This window comes from Mus musculus, chromosome 12 (genome assembly GCF_000001635.26).
Source record: "Mus musculus strain C57BL/6J chromosome 12, GRCm38.p6 C57BL/6J".
Lineage (NCBI taxonomy): Eukaryota > Metazoa > Chordata > Mammalia > Rodentia > Muridae > Mus > Mus musculus.
Genome location: NC_000078.6, coordinates 101694873 through 101721779, shown reverse-complemented (window position 1 = coordinate 101721779; position 26907 = coordinate 101694873). Strand labels below are relative to the sequence as shown.

Genomic DNA, 26907 nt, shown 5'->3' with positions numbered 1-26907 from the left:
TCTGTGATTACATTTGGATATGTAAGATTAGCAAAATAAAGCCTGTTTGTTAGGTTGGTGTGATGGTTTGTATATTCTCTGACCAGGGAGTGGCACCATCTGGAGGTGTGGCCTGGTTGGAATAGGTGTGTCACTGTGGGTATGGGCTTAATACTCTCATCCTAGTTGCTGGAAGTCAGTCTTCCACTAGCAGCCTTTGGATGAAGATGTAGAACTCTCAGCTCTACCCGCGCCATGCCTGCCTGGATACTGCCATGCTTCCACCTTGATGATAATGGACTGAAACTCTGAACCTGTAAGCCAGCCCCAATTAAATGTTGTTTTATTAAGACTTGCCTTGGTCATGGTGTTTGTTCACAGCAGTAAAACCCTAACTAAGACAGTTGGTAAGGTGTGAATCTCAAGGGAAGCAACTAAACTGTCTCTTTTCTTAAATTACACTGCTCATGGAACATCCCAGCCTCTCCAGGACAAGCATCTCCAGGACTCATTTTGAAAAGGGTAAGTATAATCTTCACATTTTAGAGATATGAAAGCTTCAATAAAAATTCTGTCAATTTATGGGATAATTGTCCCAGCCTTGAGATACCATGGAGGTATAAGAGGAAATGGTCAGCCAATTCTTTGACAAAGTTAATAGGGATTCCTCCATAAAATTGGCACATCTATGGACACTTGATTTTCAAAAAAGGAGCCAAAACCATACAATGGAAAAAAGAAAGCATTTCCAACAAATGGTAATGGGTTAACTGGATATCTGCATGTAGAAGAATGCAAACAGACTCATTCATATCTACCACCCTGCACACAACTCAAGTCCAAGTGGATCAAGGACCTCAACATAAAACCGGATACACTAAATCTAAAAGAAGAGAAAGTAGGAAATAGCCTTGAATGCGTTGGTACAGGAGACAACTTCCTGAACAGAACACTAATGGCTCAGTCCTTAAGTTCAACAATTGATAAATTGGACCTCATGAAACTGAAAAACTTCTTTAAGATAAAGGACACTGTCAAGAGGATAAAATGTCAGCCTACACATTGGCAAAAGATCTTCACTAACCCTACTTCTGATAGAGGGCTAATATCCAACATGTATAAAGAACTCAAGAAGTTAAACTCCAACAAACCTAATAACCCAGTTTAAAAAAAAACAAAAAACCAAAAACCAGATACAGAGCATTTTCAACAGAGGAATCTCAAATGGCCAAGAAGCACTTAAAGCAATCCTCAGTACTCAGGGATTTCAAATCAAAACGACTCTGGGATTTTCAAATCAAATTAACCCTAAGATTCTACCTTACATATATCAGAATGGCTAAGATCAAAAACTCAAGCAACAGTACATGCTGGTGAGGATGTGGAGAAAGAAGAACACTCCTTCATTGCTGGTGGGATTGCAAACTTGTACAACCACTCTGGAAATCAGTCTGGTAGTTTCTCAGAAAACTGGGAATAGTTTTACACCAAGACACCAGCTATACTGTTCCTGGGTATACACCCAAAAGATGCTCCACCATACCATAAGGACATGAGCTCCACTCTGTTCATAGCAGCTTCATTTGTAATAGCCAAAAACTGGAAATAACCCAGATGTTCTTCAATTGAAGAGTGGGTACAGAAAATGTGGTTCATTTACACAATGCAATACTATTCAGCGATTAAAAAAACAACGATGTCATGAATTTTGCAGGCAAATGAATGGAACTAGAAACATTTCATGAGTGAAGTAATGGAGACCCCTATGAAAAGGCATGACAGGAGTCTCGTATAACTGGACAGGCTTCATCCAGCAATGGACCAAAAGAGATGCAGATACCTATAGCCAAATATTGCATGCAGATGGGGAACACTTATGGAAGAGTTAGGAAGGATTGAAGGCCCTGAAGGGGAAGGGGACACCACAGGATGACCAACAGAGTCAACTAACCTGGACCCCTGGAGCTCTTAGAGATTGAGCCACCAACCAAAGAACACACAAGGTCTGGAACAAGGCTCCAAGTCCATATGTAGCAGACAGGATGCCTTGTTTGACCTCAGTGTGAGAGGATGCTCCTAATCTGGCAGAGACTTGATGTGCCAGGGTGGTGGGGGAGACTCAAAGGGAGCATCCTCTTAAAGGAGAAAGGAAGGGGAGATGGGGGTAGGGACTCAATGAGGGAGGGATTGGGAAGGGGAGCAGCATTTGGGATGTAAATTAAAAAAAAGGGGTGGGTGATACATGGCCTTGTAGTTGACACAGGCAGTAGAAGACACAAAACAACCATAGTGAAGAGACTTGAACTGAATCTGAAAAATTTTAGTTTATGTTATTAATTTACATGCATGGTGTTTTGCCTTCATGTGTAAGTCTGCTCACAGAGGCCAGAAGAGGGTGCTGGATCCCCTGCAACTGGAGTTATAGATAATTGTGAACTTCGAGTCCCGTCTCCTCCCCCCCCCCCCCGGGGGCGCTGGGAATCAAATCCCAGTTGTCTTTAAGAAAACCACTGAAAGGTCTTTTCAGTTTATAATTAAACGTTTTATAAAGCATTAAAAGTCACAAAAAAACCAACTTCTCTGTTTTGAAAAAAGGGTACAGAGACAGCTCCAGCAAAAAGACTGAGTTTTAGGGGAGCCAAATTCAGAGTTCATCAGGCCAGTAGCTTTCCCTCTTTCCTTCTCCTTTTGTTTCACTCAGCACACTTCAAGTTCTGCCTGGTTGGGTTTGGTCTTTCAGGAGTGAGGATGCCCCAGGTCTTCAAGCTAGGTCCTGCTTAGAAACCAAGACAGCTGGAGCACTATTGTTCTAGGTGCTGAAAGTCCCACTCTGAGGGGCGGAGCGGACGCGAGGAGGGGCGGGGCTGTCCTGGGAGGCGGGAATTCTGAGGTGGTGGGGAAGGGTACCTGTTTGAGTGAGTGAGTGAGTGAGTGAGTGAGTGAGTGAGTGAGTGAGTGAATGAGTGTGTGTGTGTGTGTGTGTGTGTGTGTGTGTGCGCGCTTGCTTGCTTGCTTGCTTGTGTGTTTTCTCCGTAGGGCAGGGAAGCATGAGAGGAGGGGGAGTAGCAACTTAAGAGCGTTGACCCGGCTTCCCCAAGGAGGGCCGGGGCTGTCCTGGAGACCGGTACCTCTGGGGTGGAGGAGGGGCACCTGACGGGGTGAGGGGCGTGGTGAGGTTTTGTTGGTCCTGAGCGAGCCGGGGCCCACAGGGCCGTGAGGGGCGGGGAAAGGGGCGTGGCCGCGTGAGGTGCTGGGAGGAGCTGAGCGCTGCTGTGTCAGTTACAGGTAGGCAGCCGGAGCGGTGGGACTCCTCCTTGGCGGTGGGTGCCGCGAGGGCGCCCGCCCCTCGAGAGCCCTGAGTGAAGGCGCCGGGAGGAGCGCCAGACCGCGGCGACGCAGGTGTGTCTCTCGCTCCGGGCGGGCTTCTGGGGGCTGTGGGGCGCGTGCGAGAGCGGCCTCTGCCCGCGGGCTTCTGGCCGAGGTGCAACGCAGCCGGGTGCTTTCAGTCTCTGAGACTCTTTAGCGTCCGTCCGTCCGTCCAGGCTCGCGGTGGCGTAGGTGCGCCGGCTGTTCCCGAGAGCCCATCGGACGCCTGCGGTGCGGAGGCCGGTTCCCTCCGCGAGGCTGGGCGGGTGGCCTCAGTGAGACGCCGGACCGCGGCCGCCCTGGCGCCGACCCGAGCCTGCCCCTGTCCGCTCGGGTTCGCGAGCCTCAGGTGCGCTCCGGTCTGTGAGAGGCGAGCGAGGCAGCAGCCTCGGGACTTTACCTGCGAAGCTTTGGAGCTGCGAAAGGGTGTCAAGTGCCAGTTTCCCATTTCTTTTTGCACTTCTCAATATGGTTTCTACCTCATATGTGCTTTTTCTTTCTCTCTCACGCTCTACTATGATTTTCCTTCAATATAGGGAGATAGAATAGTTAAGTTGTGGGATAGATACCAAACCAAACATTTGTTTAGAATATTTTAAAGGAAGGATATTTTAAAGGAAGAATATTTTAAAGGAAGAGCATATAGTTTTTGCTTTTGTAATTAAAATATTTTTTGGTAGGCAACCGGTAGAGTTGTATCTTCCCTTTTACCGTAACAGAATCTACAGCAACCCCCATTTTTTCCTACATGTTTAATATTCAACTTGATTAAAACCATTTCTAGAAGGAAGTTAATAGTATTTGGGTCTGAGATTCGAGGGCATTTGTTTTTTTATCATTCCCTTTGTAATTGTTTTTCAGTACAGATTGCTAGTGAACATTTTGCCCTTATAACTAGGAGAGAGTACTTTTTTATCCTTCACAAAAATTTAACTAGGTCTTGAACTTTGGTTCATTTGAATTATAATTATTCACGAATAGAACTTATTGATGAAGAAATTAACTCAGGTTGAGAGAAAACAAGTTAAGGTTCCTTTAGGACATCTGGCAGTGTTGTCTAGCTGGCAGCAAGATTTATCGGTAATAGGTTTTTCTGAAGCTAGACTCAGAAATTGTGTAAGGGTATAAAAGACCGTTTAAGTAGGTACAGAATCAGAAGAGAGAAAGACCACAGAAATTATGAATATTTTAAGTGATGGGTACAGGCAACCAAGGAGACTGAAGAGGCTTTGAGAAAAAAGAGAAATTCTAGAAGACAGTGGAAATAGGAATCAGGAGAGGAGAGTTTTAATGAAGTGTTCAAGTGACATGAGTCAAATGGATTAGGAAATAAAGTACCTATTGACTTTAGTAACTAGTGGAGAGGGTCTTTGCTTTCAGCATACGTAATTTGAGTCAAATAGTAAGGGCAGAAGCCAAACTTGAATTAATTTGAGTTGTAAATAGAGGATAAAGAAGTAGAAAATAGTGAGTGTAGAATCTATATTTTGAGAAAAATTAGGAACAGTGACAACAATGGCTATTAGAAGGGAGTTTATTGTGAAATTGGAAAGAATATAAAGACCATAGAATAGCTTTTTGTTAAAATCCATTTTCTTCTCTCAAACTTTGGAAACTGAGAACAAGTAGCTGATCACAATGAATAGCACTATTTATAAATTGTGAATAATGATATTTTAGTACTGCATCTTGTATATTGGGTTCAGGAGTTGCTATTAGTATTTAAACTACAATTCAGATTGTATTTAACTTGAAGTCCAGTACTATGATACTTTAAACTTGCTTTTGGGTCATTTGACTTCTGCAGGTATGTCCTAATGATTCTCCTAGATGTCTTATGTGGAAATCAGGTCACAATTGCTGCATATATTAGTTAGAGCCTTGGGTTTAATAAGCATTTACAGGAAATGCTCTTGGATTACAACTTCTGTTCTGATTTCCATTTGAAGTTTTGTTATTATTCTACACTTCAGATGAGTACTTTAATGAATATATTACTTAGAAGTATGGAAAGGGTGGTTCAAAGGGAAAATCTAATAACCAAGTATTGAATATGAAACTCTGATACGTTTGCTGGTATCAGTTTAATTTGCTGTAATCATTTTGAAAACCTCTTTTGGTAGTATATAATAAGATGAACTATATGCAAACTGTATGCAAACAGTTACCCAACAACATTCTAGAAAATGTAAACTGACATGAAAAAACCTACAATAAATTGTTACAATGAAAGACTATAAGTAGAATGGATTAAAAGGGACCATTGGGTAACTTTTGGGAATGTTAGATATATTAACTTACTGGATTGTGATAGTACTTTTCCCCAAATATTCATATATGGCTTATTTAACTGTAAATTAAAAAATGTGCAGTTTGTTTTGGGACAGTTTTGTACATTGATAAAGTAAGAAAGTAAATAAAAAGAGGAGGAAATGCCATCATTTGTGTATAATTGCTTCCTTTAAATAACTGTAGTTATGCCAGGATGATAAGATTGTGAATACTTTTAATTTTCTTCATATTTCATACTCTTGATAATATGTAATTGAGAAATTATTTTATATGTACAAAATGACATTAAACACATCTATAGATTTAAAGAATACAAGTAATCATATGCTTAAGAAATAATACATTATATATTTAAATCTGTTCTTTGCATTCTATTTTTTTTCCTTTTCATTTTCTTTATAGTTTATTACATGGCTACGTGTTTCCAAAAAATTGTATTGTTTTAGTTTTGTCTCTTTTGAAGTACAATATAAAATAAATTATACTGTATGATTTCTATGACTTAATTTTTATACAGTGTGCCATTGTGTAGCTCAGATTGGTCTCAAACTTGCCCTTCTCCTGTCTCAGCCTCCCAAGTGAAGAATTATCACATTATCACACCCTGCTCTATGATTTTCACACCATATTTGTTATAGTTCTCCACGTTCATATATTACAGATCATTTGCTTTTTATTGTTGTGTATCATCCTATTTGTATGATTTTTCCACTGTTTACCCACAATCCTGCTGATGGATGTTTAGATACATTGCCATTTTTTTTTTTTTAACTTTTTGCCATCAAAGGCTGTTTTTTCGTCTGTTTGTTTGTTTTTTGGGTTTTTTTTTTTTTTTTTTTTTTTGGTTTTTGGAGACAGGGTTTCTCTGTATAGCCCTGGCTGTCCTGGAACTCACTCTGTAGACCAGGCTGGCCTCGAACTCAGAAATCTGCCTGCTTCTGCCTCCGGAGTGCTGGGATTAAAGGCGTGCGCCACCATGCCTGGTTTAAAAGCTGTTTTTGTGATACTCTTCCAGTCCATGATTCTTTATATCTATGTACATGAATTTCCTTGGCTTTTAGAATCTAAGAGTAGAACTGTGGGTCTTTGTTTTAGCTAGATAATACTGAGTTATTTTATATTGTGCTTGTACCAGTTATACTATCATAAGTAAGTGTTCTCACTATTCTTATTACCATAAGAAATTTGTACATTTGTAATTTCCTGGAATTTTCCTTTTGATGATTTAGTGTATAAAAGTATCCTTTTGGGAGGTTTAATTTGTATTTCTTTAATTATTGATACTGTTGAATCATATGTAGTTCTGTGGGGTGTCTTTTCTTTTTTCTTCTTCTTCTAGAAATTCTTTATCTAATTTTGAACTTGATCATTTATCAGTTATGCATGCAGTTCTTTTTTTTTTAATTAGGTATTTTCCTCATTTACATTTTCAATGCTATCCCAAAGGTCCCCCATACCCACCGCCCCAATCCCCTACCCACCCACTCCCCCTTTTTGGCCCTGGCGTTCCCCTATACTGGGGCATATAAAGTTTGCAAGCCCAATGGGCCTCTCTTTGCAGTGATGGCCGACTAGGCCATCTTCTGATACATATGCAGCTAGAGACAAGAGCTCCCGGGTACTGGTTAGTTCATATTGTTGTTCCACCTATAGGGTTGCAGTTCCCTATAGCTCCTTGGGTAATTTCTCTAGCTCCTCCATTAGGGGCCGTGTGACCCATCCAATAGCTGACTGTGATCATCCACTTCTGTGTTTGCTAGGCCCCGGCATAGTCTCACAAGAGACAGCTATAACTGGGTCCTTTCAGCGAAATCTTGCTAGTGTATGCAATGGTGTCAGCATTTGGAAGCTGATTATGGGATGGATCCCTGCATATGGCAGTCACTAGATGGTCCATCCTTTCGTCACAGCTCCAAATTTTGTCTCTGTAACTCCTTCTATGGGTGTTTTGTTCCCATTTCTAAGAAAGGGTAAAGTGTCCACACTTTGGTCTTCGTTCTTCTTGAATTTCATGCGTTTGGCAAGTTGTATCTTATATCTTGGGTATCGTAAGTTTCTGGGCTATTATCCACTTATCAGTGAGTACATATTGTGCGAGTTCCTTTGTGATTGGGTTACTTCACTCAGGATGATACCCTCCAGGTCCATCCATTTGCCTAGGAATTTCATAAATTCATTTTTTTAATAGCTGAGTAGTATTCCATTGTGTAAATGTACCACATTTTCTGTATCCATTCCTCTGTTGAGGGGCATCTGGGTTCTTTCCAGCTTCTGGCTATTATAAACAAGGCTGCTATGAACATAGTTGAGCATGTGTTCTTCTTACCGGTTGGGACACCTTCTGGATATATGCCCAGGAGAGGTATTTCGGGATTCTCCGGTAGTACTATGTCCAATTTTCTGAGGAACCGCCAGACTGATTTCCAGAGTGGTTGTACAAGCTTGCAATCCCACCAACAATGGAGGAGTGTTCCCCTTTCTCCACATCCTCGCCAACATCTGCTGTCACCTGAGTTTTTGATCTTAGCCATTCTGACTGGAGTGAAGTGGAATCTCAATGGTGTTTTGATTTGCATTTCCCTGATGATTAAGGATGTTGAACATTTTTTCAGGTGTTTCTCTGCCATTCGGTATTCCTCAGGTGAGAATTCTTTGTTCAGCTCTGAGCCCCATTTTTTAATGGGGTTATTTGATTTTCTGGAGTCCATCTTCTTGAGTTCTTTATATATATTGGATATTAGTCCCCTATCCGATTTGGGATAGGTAAAGATCCTTTCCCAATCTGTTGGTGGCCTTTTTGTCTTATTGACGATGTCTTTTGCTTTGCAGAAGCTTTGCAATTTTATGAGGTCCCATTTATCGATTCTTGATCTTCCAGCACAAGCCATTGCTGTTCTATTCAGGAATTTTTCCCCTGTACCCATATCTTCGAGGCTTTTCCCTACTTTCTCCTCTATAAGTTTCAGTGTCTCTGGTTTTATGTGGAGTTCCTTAATCCACTTAGATTTGACCTGTTCTATGGTAATTGAGAGTTTGGCCGGGTATAGTAGCCTGGGCTGGCATTTGTGTTCTTTTAGTGTCTGTATAACATCTGTCCAGGCTCTTCTGGCTTTCATAGTCTCTGGTGAAAAGTCTGGTGTAATTCTGATAGGTCTGCCTTTATATGTTACTTGACCTTTCTCCCTTACTGCTTTTAATATTCTCTCTTTATTTAGTGCATTTGTTGTTCTGATTATTACGTGTCGGGAGGAATTTCTTTTCTGGTCCAGTCTATTTGGAGTTCTGTAGGCTTCTTGTATGTTCATGGGCATGTCATTCTTTAGGTTTGGGAAGTTTTCTTCTATAATTTTGTTGAAGATATTTGCCAGCCCTTTAAGTTGAAAATCTTCATTCTCATCAACTCCTATTATCCGTAGGTTTGGTCTTCTCATTGTGTCCTGGATTTCCTGGATGTTTTGAGTTAGGATCTTTTTGCGTTTTGTATTATCTTTGATTGTTGTGCCAATGTTCTCTATGGAATCTTCTGCACCTGAGATTCTCTCTTCCATCTCTTGTATTCTGTTGCTGATGCTCGTGTCTATGGTTCCAGATTTCTTTCCTAGGGCTTCTATCTCCAGCGTTGCCTCGCTTTGGGTTTTCTTTATTGTGTCTACTTCCCTTTTTAGGTCTAGTATGGTTTTGTTCATTTCCATCACCTGTTTGGATGTGTTTTCCTGTTTTTCTATAAGGACTTCTACCTGTTTGGTTGTGTTTTCCTGTTTTTCTTTAAGGACTTGTAACTCTTTAGCAGTGTTCTCCTGTATTTCTTTAAGTGAGTTATTAAAGTTCTTCTTGATGTCCTCTACCATCATCATGAGATATGCTTTTAAATCCTGGTCTAGCTTTTTGGTTGTGTTGGGGTGCCCAGGACTAGGTGGCGTGGGAGTGCTGTGTTCTGATGATGGTGAGCGGTCTTGATTTCTGTTAGTAGGATTCTTATGTTTGCCTTTTGCCATCTTGTATTCTCTGGAGTTAGTTGTTATAGTTGTCTCTGGTTAGAGCTTGTTCCTCAGGTGATTATGTTAGCCTCTATCAGCAGACTTGGAAGACTAGCTCTATCCTTAGTTTCAGTGGTCAGAGTACTCTCTGCATGCAAGCTCTCCTCTTGCAGGGAAGGTGCCCAGATATCTGGTGTTTGAACCTGCCTCCTGGCAGAAGTTGTGTTCCACTCACCAGAGGACCTAGGATCCCATGGCAGATCCTGTGTGGGTCCTTGCGGGTGTCCGGAGACAGGGACCCTGGTGCTGCAGTGGGCCGGCCGGAAGGGACTTGTGCCCCGTATCAGGCCAGGTTACTTGCTTCCTTAATTAAGGCAGTCTCAGGTCCTGCGTGATTGGATTGGAGCAGGCAGTGTGTTCCACTCACCAGAGGTCTTAGGATCCCGTGGCGGATCCTGTGTGGGTCCTTGCGGGTGTTTGGAGACTCCCCTGGGCCAGGGACCCCGGTGCTGCAGTGGGCCGGCTGGAAGGGACTTGTGCCCCGTATTAGGCCGGGTTACCTGCTTCCTTAATTAATACAGTCTCAGGTCCTGCGTGATTGGATTGGAGCAGGTGCTGTGTTCCACTCACCAGAGGTCTTAGGATCCCATGGTGGATCCTGTGTTGGGTCCTTGCGGGTGTCTGGAGACTCCCCTGGGCCAGGGACCCCGGTGCTGCAGTGGGCCGGACAGAAGGGCTTCTATGACTTTCTTTAGGCTGTTGCTTTTTTGGGGAGTGGCGGTGGGATTGAGGTAGGGGTTGCCATATAGGAGTTCTGTGTCTTAACTGTGAGTCTGCAATTGTCAATACCATGGCGAAGTAGCTTCCTTGCTTTTTTCTGTCAGTGGATCATGGATCATGGACTTCCACATGATCTCTGACAACAGCATGTGCCCAGACTTCATCATGGTCTCCAGTGGCAGTACAGACCATGGACGTCAACATAGCCCTCTGCTGCAGCACTGGCCATGGACAACATCATAGCCCTTGACAGCAACACAGGCTAAAGACATCAACATGGCTTCAGGTGCAGCCATTGTTTTTAACCACTGAGCAATCTCTCCAGACCTTCCCAACATAATTTTTAATAAGAGTGATGCAAATTAAAATATTAAAGGGAAATTATTCTTTTACACCAACAAAAATGCAACAAATGTTGGCAACAAATGTTAATTTGTATACTCATGTTGTAAATATAAAATGATAGTAATTCAGAGAAATTTTAGCACTAAAAGCAGAATTACACATGTACTTTTTGATCCAGTAGTCCTATATCTTATAGATATACTGAGAAATATATGAGTAATATATACACAATAGTACATAGAACTAGTGGTAACATTTCTAACAGTAAAAGGTACAACAATTTAATTTTATCTTGATTTCAACAAAGCAACTCTTTCTTTTATGGGATATTTTATTTACATTTCAAATGTTGTCCCCTTTCCTGGTTTCCCCTCTGCAATCCCCCTATCCCATCCTCCCTTCCCCTGCTTCTCTGAGGTTGCTCACCCACCCACAAAGCAACTTTAAAAAATTGAAACCATAGGTGAAACTAGATAAAGAATATATTAAATTTTTCATGTCTTGGTGTTAAATTTTTATATGTGATAATGCTATTATTAGTATTTTTAAAGTGTACCTTTTAGAAATGTTATAATTTATTTCAGATATTTTAATACTTTAGCTAGTGAGAGCCTCTCAAAAGTTAACTCCCAAGGCCTTCTGTCACACTTTTAGTGATTACTACTTAAGCACTTTTGATTAAATTATGTTTGAAACTTATTTCAAAGTAAGCCAAAAGTATAGGGCAAGGTAGAGGTAAAGATAAAATAGGATTTACCCTGAGTTGAAAATTGTTTAATTCAGGTGATTTTGTTATTGTAGGTTCTCATGTGTGTGTGTTTAAATTTCCCACAAAAATGTTTAGAATTTAGATATATGTAAATAGAGTTCCTTGAGAACAAGCACATTGGAATTAGGGTAGGAAATTGGACAAAAATTTCTTATGCACTATGTTCTTGATAAGTATAATACATAATCCGTTTGCAATATGCCTTATTTGTGCACTTGCTCTCTTTCTTACCTGTATATGTGTGTGTGTGTGTGGAGTGTGAATGATACAGTATTTAAGATATATTTTTCTGTTATTTTAATTCTTAGGATTAAGATAATTTACACAATTTATAGTAATTATTTTTGAGTCCCAATTACAAAAGATTTTGGATATCAAAATAATTGATGTGGAGGAAGTGAAAATTTTCTGTCACACTTTATATGACAGCCATATATTCTTTCAGGTTTTGCTTGGACATAAACCTAGATGTATCAGATATAAAAGAATATTGAAAAGGGAAGTTTTCCTTTTCAAATTGTAACATTGAAATTGTTCATTTAATAATTGTAAGTAGGCTGTTCTGATAAATCGTAATTCTGATAAAATGTATAAAATCATATAGAAGAGTAAAACTGTATCTTTTAAATATTTTTCTTCAGAGCCCTCATGTATTAGAAAGACATAGTATGATTTATCTAGATATAACCAGTAGCATTAACTATGATAATTTTGTGCTTTCTCTTTTACAAATAGGTTGATATCAAAATTGGAAGTTTTCTAGTTATTAGAAATTGAAAGTATGGCAGCAGAATTTATAAAGAGTTGCTGTAGAGGATGTCTCTATGGTGAAACAGAAAAGCAGAAGTGTGAGTATTATTTTGATTTTGGTAAACACTTAGTGCCTTATTTGCCATTTTATAATATATGAATAAATTAGGAATGTCTTCTGACTTTGAAGGGAAGGTCAAAAGGGAAAGCATACTAGATCATTATTTCAGAACCTCCTAGGGACCCTGAAGTATAGTGGAGAGATTGATAAAATCAAACCACGGGACAATCCTGGACATTACTATAAAGCAGATAGCATTTGCCAAATAGGACTTAGCAAGCTGGTGGGAAGAAGGAAGTATGAAAATCTAAGAGTTGGACATAGACAGGTGAAGGAAATATAGTCAAGGTAGGGAGAAATGTATGCATGGGGAACAATAAATTCTGAGAAATGTTTTGAAGCAAATAAAGATAACTTCTACTTTATGTATAGTACATTAAAAATACCTTATGAAGAAATGATCACTGTGCTAGCTAATTTTGTGTTACCTTGACACAAGTTTGATTTATTTGGGAAGAGGGAACCTTAATTGAGAAATTTCTCCCACTAGATTTGCCTGTAGACAATCCTTTTGTGCATTTCCTTGATTGACTATTGATGTGTATGTATAGGGGGGAGGGCACCTCATTGTGGGTAGTCCTGGTGGTCCTGGGTGCTATAAGAAATCAGTCTCGGGAAGACAATAAGCAGCACTCTCCATGGCTTCCGTTTTAGTTCCCTCCCTCAAGTTTCTATCCTGAGTTCCCTTGATGGTGGACTACAAGCTATAAGCGGAAATAAACTCTTTCCTCCTTAAGTTGATTTGGTCATGTAAAAAAAACCCAAGACAGTCACTGAAGAAGAAACTCATAACTTTATCAAGTCTTGCATTTATGAAGAATTCCTAGACCAACTATTTCCTTTTATATTGTAATGTTACTTATAACTCTGGGGTTAAGATTAGAACTTTATTTTTTCTCTGGCATTTATTTCTTGTAGGATAGAATTTAATTTATATTTGGAAATGAAGTTTTATTAGTCCATTTTATGATGGCAATAATACAGTACCTCTTTTATTATTGGATAAGAGGTTTATTTTGACTCACAGTTCTGAAGGTCAAAGGTGATGATTTTTGTTGTTGTTGTTGGCAGTATCCTGAGGTAGTGCAGAGTATCATTTGATAGGAAAATGGGAATGAGTATGTGTAACTTGGTTTCTCTTCATCTCCTACAAAGCCACCATCATTCAATCATGGATTCTCTACCCTCTCAAAGGATACTAATCCCAAAGGCCCCACATCTAAAAACATGATTTAGTTTAAGTTTCCATAGAGAATTTTACATTCCTTACAGTGGGTATTGTGGGTTAATACCCTTATAGTAGGGATTAACTATCAACATCTGGGGATACACTTAAACCTTTATCCAGTCCATAGCAGAAAGTTTCTTTTTTTACATTAAAATATTCCACAAATTCCTGTAGTATAGTAGTTGTACTTCTATTCATTCTGCAGATAATACTATTATGTATAAAGATCAGCTGTTCCTTTCCACCTTATCTTAAGTTGTACAGCTATGTATCTATTACTAGAGAAAGATAAAATAGTCTATAGAAGCTCAGGCAGAGGCAGTTGCTAATATGATAAATATTTAGTCAGTATTCATTTTATTTAGTGATTTGGTGGAGAGTTTTATAGACTTGAAGATTTTTGTCTTCTCAGAATTATGTATTTAAGACTCAGGTTTACCCATAAAATTGACAAAGATTGCTTTGTTTATAGCATTTTAAGATGACTGGATTTTTTTTTTTTATTTTACTTGAAGACACTACTTATTTAACTGTGAAATAAACTTGTTTTCCATCAATGAGCTTTTATGGAAGTAACTTATAAGAACTTCTTTTCCTATTCTAATAGGATAATGCATTTTGACTGTAACATTAATTGATCAAATCTTGGTTGAACAAGATTAATGTAGATTCCAGAAGATGTTGTTAGAACTTAAGGGTAGCTTGAATCAGGGTGTTTTTCTAAAATTATTTTAAAAAGGCCCAGCAGTCACCAAACCCAGACACCATTGTAGATGTTAAGAAGTGCTTGCTGACAGGAGCCTGATACAGCTGTCTCCTGACAGGTTCTGCCAGAGCCTGACAAATAGAGGTGGATGCTCACAGCCAACCATTGGACTGAACAAGGGTTCCCCAGTGGAGGAGTTAGAAAAAGGATTGAAGGAGCTGAAGGGGTTTACAATCCTATAGGAAGAACAACAATACCAACCAACCAGACTCCCCGCCCCCCAAACTCCCCACAGCTCCCAGTGACTGAACCACCAACCAAAGAGTACACAAGAAGGGACCCATGGCTCCTTCTGCATATGTAGCAGAGGATGGTCTTGTCAGGCATTATTAGCTTTTGGTCCTGTAAAGGCTAGATTCTCCAGTATAGGGGAATGCCAAGGCAGGGAGGCGGGAGCGGGTGGGTGGGTGGGTAGGAGAATACTCTCTTAGAAGCAGGGGGAGGGGGAATGGGATAGGGGGTTTCTGGGTGGGGGAATGGGGATAACATTTAAAATGCAAATAAAGAAAATATCCAAAAAAAAATAATGTTCCAGGTGGCACATACTGTTTGTCCTAGCATTCAAGAAGCAGAAGCAAACAGCAGATTCAATCAGATCTCTGAATTCTAGGCAAGTGTGGTCTACAAAGTAATTTCCAGGTCAGATAAAGATACATAGTAAGACCTTATCTCAAAATAAAACAAAATAATAAAGTGATTTTAAAAGTTCCAGCCATTTTGGGTTTAGATTATTATATATAATCTATATGCATAATTGTGACTTCTTTCTGATTTTTTCTTCTTTTTAATGCAGTTTCTGTGGACAGAGACTTTAAAGCATCAGCCTCAAGTAGCCAAAATACCATTGGTATCCCTCCATTGACTTCTGTTCTAGTAAAGCCTCAAGTTGGCTGTAATGAAGATTATTTGCTTTCCAAATTACCATGTGATGGTAAAGAAGTACAATTTGTGGTGCCCAGGTTTAAATTATCTTATATTCAGCCTAGGACACAAGGAATTCCTTCACATCTGGATGAACTGGAAGGTAAACAATAAAATATCAGGATTTAAAAGTCAACATGAACCATTTAAGTGCTATTAATATTAATTTTTTGCTTTTTTTATATCTTTCACACAAAATTTATACAAATATTTACAGTTTAAGGTTTATAAGTTATTTTCTGTAGAACAGCTTAATGAATAGTATTTTTGAAATATCCGATTATAGAAACTGGTAATAATATAAAATAGCACATTTATATATAGTTTGGCTTAAAATGATTTATTTTTATTTGTATATGTGAATATGTTTATGTCTGTGTATACCACATACATTTGGATGCCTGTGGAGGCCAGACGAAGGTACTGGGATCTTCTGGAGCCAGAGTTACAAGTGGTTGTGAGCTGCCCGTGTGGATGCTGGGAACTGAACTTGAGTCCCCTGGAAGAGCAACAGGTGCTTTTACCTATTGAGCTATATCTCCAGTTCCTCCAGTTTGACTTTAAAAAATAGTTATATTATCCTAGAAAGAAAAAAAAAGAATTTAATCAGTAAATAATGACACAGAAATAGTTTACTCACTATTTTCTAAAATTTGGTATAGTTAAAACAGGAAAAATTTCAAGCATATAAAAGAGTTGAAAGAAGGAATACTTTTATATCTAAAGCTTATATTGTCCCATTAACATTTTACTATACGGTTTTTTTTTAATCATTAATCTATGTAACTCCATCCTTTCTGTCCAACATTAATCCCGTTTTTGGCAGGAATAGGTGAAACATTTAAGAATGAACTGAGGCCAACAATATACTCCTTCTAAATATTTGTACATATTTTTTATTGAAGTTTACCAATCTATTAACAACTTTATTTTTACTTATATCTTAAGTACAATGTACTTTCTAAAACTACTTTTGAATTTTGTGTGTATTAGTTCAGTTTCAAATATGTTATGTGTTCGATATTGACAAATACATATAATAGTATAGTTCAAACCTACATCAAGATACATATTACTTATTCTAATATTTTCTTTCTGTTTCATCCTCTTTATCTTTTGGAATTCTGATTATATACGTTTTAACCTTTTGATATTATTCTATGTGTCTCTGAGACTCTTATTTTTTCTTAATAATTTTCTTTGAGTTTGTGAATAATTGGCCCATTTTCAAGTTCATGGTGTCTCATTTGTCATCTTCATTCTGCTTTTACATTTATCTTCTGAATATTTTATTCTAAATATTGCATATTACAATTTGTGTTTGGTTTTTTTTTGTATACTTACTTTCTCACTTGCAATTTACCAGTATATTATTTTAAAAGAATTTCCTTTTATGGCTTTTAGCTAGTTATAGTGGTATATATGTGTTAATTTCAATATCTAGGTCATATATCTAGATTTAGGTTCTGGCAGTTACACTTTTCCCCTTGAAAATGGATCACATATTTCAGTTACTTTGTATGTGGACTAATTTGGGGGTTATAGTCTGGATATTTAATGATATTGTGGAGACTCTGGATTTGGTCACATTTGACAAGTCTTATTTCCCTTTTCCATCCCTTCCTGTTTCCTTCTAGACTTATAATTTGGTTGAAAATGGATTACAAATTCTGCCTTGTATGGCAGCTTTTGATTTTTGGTTCAGGGATTAGCCAGATATTTGATGAAACTCTCATTTCCAGGACTTCACCACAACATCTCTGCTTGGTAGGGACACTGCTCTTTAGTTTGTCTGCCAGTTTGTTATTTGAATTTTGTATACTCTGCATAGTGTTGGCTTTGACTTACACTGAAACTAAAAGTATCTGAAAAAAATTAAGAAATATATAGCAATATATGATAGGTCTTCTTTTGTTCTTTTAATGTACTTACTAGAGAACAGATTGAATTTTGAATTACATAGGTAAAAGATTTGCATAACTCTTAAATTATAGGCTCGTTGAGGATGTTGGAAACTATCTAATGTAATCTAAGATATATTCAAGAAAGTCATCTTAGAATCCAATCATAGAAGTCAAATACATGAATATTTGTATGTATATATGAGTAATAGAATGTGATGGAGGAGGCAATTCTGAGACAGCAGATCACTATCAATAATAATTAAAACTGTTAAGTATAAGAAATTTGTTTTGTCCCATTGTTTACTAGCTAATGGGGCTGATTACAGCTGTTCCTTAGTAGTCCCTTACCAGCCTTTCAAATCTAGATCGTCTTTCTTATTGCTAAACAACTTAGGTTTGATTATGAGACTTAACTAGTCTTCAACCCCATCAGAGATCAGAGAATGAATTAAATATTACCTGAATATATAGAAAGCACAAAAACATAGCTTCCAAAACTTAAACAATTTGTAGAGACATCTGACTGCCTGGACAATCCCCTATATTCCTCATAACTTTGGAGCATCTGTCTTCAGCCTTCTGGGATAGAACCATCTGACAGACCTTAAATAAAGTTGGAATGATGAAGGACTAGCTTATCCTGTCTTGGTAGAGCTAAGATGTTGACTATTCCACATTGTATGTCCTTTCCTGGACAGTATTTTTGTCTGCAGATGAATTAGGGCAATTCGTGCCCAGTGGCTACCTTGCCACAATTGGAGCAACTCCATATGGAGATTATGATGCTCAATATCTTCCTTGAACTGTGAAGGGGATCCTGTAAGGAGCAGACCTGTCTCCTAGTCAAAAATTCTATTAATAATGAAATGATTTTAAATGTCATATCCTGTGGATTTCTGATGCTTTTGACTATATACATTATATATCTGAACTGTTAAATCTTGACTACTCAGATATTTCTATTTGAATAATATTGAAAACACTTTATTATACTTAAATAAGAATCTACTATAACCATGAGTTTACTAGCTGGCCCTTAGCTTGCATTACTTAATCATCCTAAACAGTGTGTAATAGCACCTATTAGAAGGACTGTTTCTAAGCCTTGTTGCATAGGCATAATGCCTATCTGAAAGTAACAATATTAATTTCAATTGTTTTTTTTTTTTTTTTTTTTTTTCTCTTATATTTTTTTTCCATTTTTTATTAGGTATTTAGCTCATTTACATTTCCAATGCTATACCAAAAGTCCCCCTTACCCACCCACCCCCACTCCCCTACCCACCCACTCCCCCCCTTTGGCCCTGGTGTTCCCCTGTACCGGGGCACACAAAGTCTGCGTGTCCAATGGGCCTCTCTTTCCAGTGATGGCCGACTAGGCCATCTTTTGATACATATGCAGCTAGAGTCCACCTCACACCAGTGAGAATGGCTAAGATCAAAAATTCAGGTGACAGCAGATGCTGGCGAGGATGTGGAGAAAGAGGAACACTCCTCCATTGTTGGTGGAATTGCAGGCTTGTACAACCACTCTGGAAATCAGTCTGGCGGTTCCTCAGAAAATTGGACATAGTACTACCGGAGGATCCAGCAATACCTCTCCTGGGCATATATCCAGAAGAAGCCCCAACTGGTAAGAAGGACACATGCTCCACTATGTTCATAGCAGCCTTATTTATAATAGCCAGAAACTGGAAAGAACCCAGATGCCCCTCAACAGAGGAATGGATACAGAAAATGTGGTACATCTACACAATGGAGTACTACTCAGCTATTAAAAAGAATGAATTTATGAAATTCCTAGCCAAATGGATGGACCTGGAGAGCATCATCCTGAGTGAGGTAACACAATCACAAAGGAACTCACACAATATGTACTCACTGATAAGTGGATACTAGCCCAAAACCTAGGATACCCACGATATAAGATACAATTTCCTAAACACATGAAACTCAAGAAAAATGAAGACTGAAGTGTGGACACTATGCCCCTCCTTAGAAGTGGGAACAAAACACCCATGGAAGGAGTTACAGAAACAAAGTTTGGAGCTGAGATGAAAGGATGGACCATGTAGAGACTGCCATATCCAGGGATCCACCCCATAATCAGCATCCAAACGCTGACACCATTGCATATACTAGCAAGATTTTATCGAAAGGACCCAGATGTAGCTGTCTCTTGTGAGACTATGCCGGGGCCTAGCAAACACAGAAGTGGATGCTCACAGTCAGCTAATGGATGGATCACAGGGCTCCCAATGGAGGAGCTAGAGAAAGTACCCAAGGAGCTAAAGGGATCTTCAACCCTATAGGTGGAACAACATTATGAACTAACCAGTGTGTCAATATACAAAAATTTATACCAATGAAAACCTTAAACCCATATCAATATATAAATTCTGTACCAATGTAAGAAAATATGACTTTAATTGTGCGTCAAAATTTAGAGATTTCTACCAATGTAAGATTATGGCTATAAAATTCTTTGTTTGAGAATAAATTTAATAATTTGTTCTCATATGTCTAATTTCTTATAGTATTACTATATCCACCTTTTTAATTTTAACCCCCTTCACTTTACCTAAGAAAGGATAGAGAAGAGGAAAGGAAAGACAGAAATCTCCAAGTCTAAGTTCTCTATTTAGTTTCTTCCTTGTCCAAAATTATGACCATTTCCAAATTATTCCTTAAAATAACAACCTATCTATAATTTATAAAATAACCATAAGCAGACACTCAAACCAAAGGAATAGGGATGAGGACTCTCAATGGCTTCTTCCTCCTGTATATAGGGGCAGCGAACATTCACTGCCCCTATATACATGGATGGGGAAGGGTAGAAAAGTTGGAAAAATCAGTTAGACTTAAGAAAGCTAGCTTTAGTATCTGTTATTCAGTCTCTGTATGCTTAGAAGGTTCAGGGCTTGAGTGAAGTTCTGACTGGAATAGGCCTGAAAGATTGGATGAACTGTGTTCATTGGGAATTAGCAGCTGTTCTTGAAGCTGTTCTGGAATCAAGTCTCTGGAAACAGCATCAGGTGAGGCAGAATCAGGCAGGGAGCTGGAACAGCAGGTCTTTTCAGCATTCTTGAGAATGAATCTGGTCAGAGCTGCATCTTGGTGTTTCATTCTGTAATATGAATCTTATAACCAAATTTTTACCAGGACTCTTAGTGCTATGAACTTTCCTCCTAGCATTGCTTTCATTGTGTCCCATAAGTTTAGGTATGATGTGTTAACATTTTCATTAAATTCTAGGAAGTCTTTAATTTCTTTCTTCATTTCTTCTGTGACCAAGTTATCATCCAGTAAAGAGTTGTTCAGTTTCTTCATGAATGTGGGCTTTTGTGGTTTATGCTGTTATTGAAGTCCAGCCTTAGGCCATGGTGATCTGATAGGATGCATGGTATTATTTCAATCTTCTTGTATTTGTTGAGGGTTGGTTTGTGACCAATTATATGGTCGATTTTGGAGAAGGTACCTTGAGGTGCTGAGAAGGTGCATTCTTTTATTTTAGGGTGAAATGTTCTGTAGATATCTGTCAAATCCATTCGGTTCATAACCTCTCTTAGTTTCACTTTATCAGTTTAGTTTCTGTTTCAGTAACCTGTCCATTGGTGAGATTGTGGTGTTGAAGTCTCCCACTATTATTGTGTGGGGTTCAATGTGTGTTTTGAGTTTTAGTAAAGTTTCTTTTATGAATTTGGGTGCTTTTGAATTTGGGGCATAGATGTTCAAATGTGAGATGTCCTCTTGGTGAATTTTCTCCTTGATGAATATAAAGTATCCTTCTTCATCACGTTTGATAACTTTTGGTTATCAGCTTTCTGGTTATTGGATATTAGGATGGCAACTCCTGCTTGTTTCCTGGGACCATTTGTATGAACTCTGACCAGGCTCTTCTGGCTTTCATAGTCTTTGTTGAGAAGTCTGGTGTAATTCTGGTAGGTCTACCTTTGTATGTTACTTTGCCGTTTCCCCTTGCAGATTTTAATATTCTTTCTTTGCTCTATGTATTTAGTGTTTTGATAATTATGTGACAAGAAAGGTTTTCTTCTCTGGTCCCATTTATTTGGTGTTCTATAGACTTCTTCTATCTTTATGTCCATCTCTTTCTTTATGTTGGAAAAGTTTTCTTCAATGATTTTGCTGAAGACATTTTCTGGTCCTTTGAGCTGGGAATTTTTGTTCTCCTCTATTCAGATTATCCTTAGTTTTGGTCTTTTCATTGTGTCCTGAATTTCCTGGATGCTTTGTGTTAGGAGTTTTTTATGTTTTGAATTGTCTTTGACTGTTGTGTCAGTCTCTTCTACTGTATCTTCTACATCTGAGATTTTATTTTCTGTCTCTTGTATTCTGTTGGCAATACTTACATCAGTAATTCCTGACCTCTTTCCTAGGTTTTCCATTTCCTGGTTTGCCTCCATTTGTGTTTTCTTTATTGTTTCTACATCTACTTTTAGGTCTTGGATCTCTTTATTCAACTCCTTCACCTGTTTACCTGTGTTTTCCTGTATTTCTTTGAGTGAGTTATTGATACCCTCCTTAAAGGACTTTATTATCTTCATGAGTTAGGATTTTAGGACAGATTCCTGATTTCCAGGTGTGTTAGTGTATTTAAGGCTTGCTATGGTATGAAAACTGGGTTCTGATGGTGCCCACATATTTTGGCTTCTGTTGCTTACGGTCTTGCGCTTGCCTTTCGCCATCTGGATATCCCTGGTGTTTGTTGGTCTAGATTACTGTATAGAGTCTGCCTCTTTTATCCCTCGGTTGCTTCAGGTCTCCTGGTAGGCCTGTGGCCCTCGCTGTATCTAACCACCTGTGGCGCCTTTCAACTGGGGCAGAGAAGCTGCTAATCTGTTGCCCTGGCTGCAGTAGATCTCCTGGGAGTTCTTCAGCTTGTTGAGTCTTCAGCGGAGTGGTCAAGCTGTTGTCCAATTGTGCTGAGTGAAGCTGATCCTCAAGTGCTCAGCAAGCAGCAGATCCTCAACTGATCTGAGTGCAGAGGGTCCTCTAGGATGTATTGAGATATGGAGTCTTTACAGGAGCAGACCAACTAGGAGTTTGCTCTAGCAGCAAGGATCAGGCAGAAGGGGTGGAAGGGGTGGAAGGAAGGGGAGTGGTATTCGGGAGGGTGGAGGTTTTGGTGGTGAGGGGTCCTGAGTACCCCATGCTCCCAGCAGCAACTCTGGGACTGCGGGGGATGGGAGGGTGAGTGGTGTTTCTTACCACCTGCTCTGAGTGCAGCAGGCCCTCTAGGATGTATTGGAATATGGAGTCTTCACGGGAGCAGACCAAGTAGGAGTCTGCCCCAGCAGCAAGGACCAGGTGGCTAGCTGAGTCTTGAGGTAGAACTATATTCCCAGTTTTCTGAAAAACCACCAAATTGATTTCCAAAGTTGTGTAAGTTTGCACTCCTTCCAGCAATGCAGAAATGTTTCCTTTGTTCTACATCACCTGAGCTTTTGATCTTAGCCATTCTGATGGGTGTAAGGTGGAACCTCAAAGTGTTTTGATTTACATTTCCCTGATGACCAAGGACTTTTTGAACATTTCTTTAAGTGATTCTCAGCCATTCAATATTCCTCTGTTGAGAATTATGTTTAGTTCTGTACCCCATTTTTTATTGGTTGTTATTGTCTAACTTCTTGAATTCTTTGTAAAGTTTGTATATTATCCCTCTGTCAGATGCAGTGTTGGTCAAGATCCTTTCCCAATCTATAGGCTACCCATTTGTCTGAGCTCTAAGTTCTGTGTTCAGGAATGTGTCTCCTTTACCAATGTGTTCAAGGATATGTCCCATTTTCTTTTCTATGAGATTTAGTGTATCTGGTTTTATGTTGAGGTCTTTGATTCACATGAATTTGTGTTTTGTTCAGGGTGATAAATTTGGATCTATTTGCATCCTTCTACATGGAGACATCCAGGAGTTCTCCGTTTTTTGAAGATGCTTTCATTTTTCTATTGTATGATTTTGGCTTTATCAAAACTCAAGTGTCCATAGGTGTGTGGGTTTTTTTCTTGGTCTTTAAATCTATTCCGTTGATAAACCTGTCTGTTTCTACACCATTACCATAAAGTTTTTAATTACTCTAGTATTAGCTCTGTATTCTCTGTACTTGAGGTCAGTGATGCTGATTACTCCTGAGGTTCCTTTATTGTTCAGGATTTTCTTGGCTATCCTGGCTTTCTTGTTTCTTCATATGAATTTAAGTTCATGTAGGCTTCATCCCAGGATGCAGGGATGGTTCAATATACAAAAATCCATCAATATAATCCACCATATAACCAAACTGAAATATAAAAAAAACCACATGATTATCTTAGTAGATGCTGAAAAAGCCTTTGATAAAATACAACACCCCTTCATGTTAAAGGTTTTAGAGAAATCAGTGTGATAGAGGGCACATACCTAAACATAATCAAAGAAATATACAGTAAGCCAATAGCTGACATCAAAGTAAATGGAAGGAAACCTAAAGCATTTTTACTAAAGTCAGGAACAAGGCTGCTTACTCTATTTCTTCAAAATAGTACTCAAAATTCTAGCCACAGCAGTAAGACAACTAAAGGATATCAAGAGGATACAAATTAGGAAGGAAGAAGTTAAAGTAATGCTATTTGCAGATGATATTATAGTATATATAAGCGATTCCAAGAATTCTACTAGAGAACTCCTACAGCTGATAAGCACCTTCAGCTTAGTGACTGGACACAAAATTAACCCAAAGAAAGCTCTAGCTTTCTTTATATAACTGATAAATGGGCCAAGAAAGAAATTAGGGAAACAACACCCTTTGGAATAGCCATGAATAATATAAAATATCTTGGTGTAATTCTAACCGAGCAAGTGAAAGATCTGTATGATAAAAATTTCAAATCCCTGAGGAAAGAAATTCAAGAAGATATCAGAAGATGGAATGATCTCCCATGCTCATGGATAGGTAGGATTAGCACAGTGAAAATTGCCTCTTCCCAAAAAGCAATCTACAGATTCAGTGCAATCCCCATCAAAATTCCAATTTTTTATATACCTTGAAGTCTCATTTACTAATTGTTATTCTTAATGTCTGTGATATCTGTGTTCTGTTCAGAAAGTGTTTCCTGGTTATGGTCTTTATTTAAATGAAATGACAGCATATATTCCTTTGTTTACATTGTTTTTTTAAAATTCTACATCATGCTTATGAGATTTCTTTAAGTAGCTAGCAATTTTAGTGCTTTATATCCAACCTAAGTGTGCTTTATAGTATATTATTTATCTTAAATGGCATAAGATATTGTAGTATACCTGTACAGAATACTTGTGTAGAATATTTTGTTTTCTCCCTTTGTGATTTCTTTATTGTTTCTATTTCCATTTTTAGATCCTAGAAGATTTTGTTCAATTCCTTCACCTGTTTGGTTGTGTTTTCCTGTAATTCTTTAAGGGATTTTAGTGTTTTCTCTTTAAGGGATTCTAGCTGTTTACCTGTGTTCATCTGTATTTCTTTAAGGGAGTTATATATGTCCTTTTTAAAGTCCTCTATCATCATAATGAGATGTGATTTTGAATCAGTCTTGCTTTTCTGGTGTGTTGGTGTATCCAGGGCTTGCTGTGATAGGAGATCTGGGTTCTGATGATGCCAATTAGCTTTGGCTTCTTTTGCTTACGTTCTTCTCCTTCCCTCTCACCATCTGGTTATCTTTAGTGTTAGCTGGTTTTGCTGTTTCTGACTGTGGCTTGTCCCTTCTGCAAGCCTGTGTGTCAGCACTCCTGGGAGACCAGTTTCTCTCAGGGAGGAATTAGGGAATGGAGAGTGTGGTGCAGGGTCAGCTTCAGGGTGCAGATAGAAACAGGAAGGATCCTGTCCCAGGCTGCTCCTTGGTTCTTTTGTCCTGAGGTCTCTGGGCAGGTCCCTGTGAGCAGAAGTGTTGGTCTTCTTGTGCTCACAGTCTTGTTAGCACTCCTGGGAGTCCTGTTCTCTCCAGGCAGTGGTATTTGTGTATGGAACACTGTGGCACAGGATCAGCTCCCGGTATAGATGGAAACTAGAAGCATCTATGGGGTTTTATGATTAATGAGATTTATAATCTTCCTTCTTAGTGCCTATTTAAGTTGTAAATCAATGTATGTAGAGGCTTATCTGTCTTCTTTTTGACTTTTAGATGTTTCTCAAGTAAAGAGCCAGTTATATTTTGTTGCATGTATCTTCTACCACTCTGGATTTCCTGTGTACTTTAAGTAGTCTTTTAGTGAAAGTCTTTTAAATTTTAATATAGTTACAATACTTTTATAATTAATAGTCTATGTTCAAAACCTTCCCTACAAATAACTTTAGGACATTTATTTGTCTTTGATGTTTACTTTAGGTCTGTGACTTGAATATAATTTAAAAAATAAATATGATTACGTCTTTTCCTCCATATTAGTATTCAATTAATACTTTAGTGAAAAGACCATTCTTTCTTTACTACTAGATGAAGTCATATTGGTTATATATCAAATATCCATAAAATAATAATTCGTTAGGGCCTGATATTCTGGTCCATTAATCTCTTTTTCTATCATTACACCAAAATTCAATATACCCGGTAGGAAAATAATTTTTCATTTTTGATTTTCTTCTTCTTTGTTTTTTAAAGGTTTATTTTTATTCATGTGTATGTATTTGTCTTGTTTGTGTGCATGTGTGTGTGTGTGTGTGAGAGAGAGAGAGTGTGCAGCACACCTAAGGAATATAGAAGAGGAAGTCAGGTACTCTTTAGATTGAGTTACAGATAGTTGTGAACTGCCTGACATGAGTACTAGATTAAAAACTCTGGAAGAACAGCAAGTGTTCTTAGCAGCTGAGCCATCTCTCAGGTCCCTTGGTTTTCTTCTTAATTGTTATATATTTTCTTCTTAATTGTTACATTAAAAATATTCTTGGTTCTTAGTATTTCTCTTTTTATTTTTATTCTCTCATATATTACATCCTACTAGTTTCCTCTCCCTCACTCCCTTTTGTTTTCCCCACCTCTCCTTTTTCCCAGCCATCCACCCACTGTATTTTATCTCCCCTCCCAGGGACATCAAACAAATATAGCACAACAAGCTACAATAAGACCAGGCATATACCATCACATCAAGGCTGGGTGAGGCAACCCAGTAGCAGTAACAGGGTCCCACAAGCAGGCAAAAGAGTCAGAGATGGCCGCAGCCCCAACTGTAACTCCCAAGCTTCTCAGCTATGACATTTATGCAGAGGACCTAGGACAAACCTCCACAGACATCCTGATCTCTGTGAGCCTACTTGAGTCCCAGTCAGTTGATTCTGTAGGCTGCGTTCTTGTGTCCTTGACCTCTCTGGTTCCTCTGATAGGTACACCTGCTCTTCTTTAGGACTCCCCAAGCTCTACTTACTGTGTGGTTGTGGGATTCTGCATCTGCTCCTATCAGTTGCTGGATGGAATCTTTCTGGTGGTTCTTATTTCTATAATAATTTTCTATTAATTTTGTTCTCATTATTTTCTAACTTAATTGCACTGTGTTTAGAAAAAGTTATATGACCTTTTCTGAGTCCTTTTGGTTTGAGTCCTTTCAAATGAAAGATCTGCTTAGTGTAGCTTTTTGGTCAGTTTTCTGAATGTTGTCTTTTTTAAAAAGTATCTAAAACTAATTTCACTTAAAGGATGTACATATAAGTAGAAATATAAGAGGAAATTCAGGTCATGAACTACTTAA

General features: G+C 38.5%; 1 protein-coding gene across 11 annotated transcripts in view; it reads left to right on the top strand.

Moving 5' to 3' along the window:
- The first annotated feature begins 2860 nt into the window (after positions 1 to 2860).
- Tc2n (tandem C2 domains, nuclear) overlaps positions 2861 to 26907 on the top strand; it is a 73474-nt gene continuing 49427 nt past the window's right edge. For 3 of the 11 annotated variants that reach the window (XR_001780494.2, XR_001780495.2, XM_006516301.4), the window contains exons 1-4: positions 2861 to 3103; positions 3259 to 3378; positions 12244 to 12356; positions 15167 to 15397. Coding sequence is in view for 8 of the 11 variants with exons in the window: in XM_006516301.4 (XP_006516364.1) it covers positions 12290 to 12356; positions 15167 to 15397 (298 nt within the window). In the remaining 3 variants the exon portion in view is untranslated. Of the gene's footprint in view, positions 3104 to 3256; positions 3695 to 9279; positions 9303 to 10206; positions 10681 to 12243; positions 12357 to 15166; positions 15398 to 19019; positions 19041 to 26907 lie in introns of those variants that run through there. The other 8 variants (XM_006516303.4, XM_011244191.3, XM_017315217.2 and 5 more) reach the window with 8 other exon arrangements.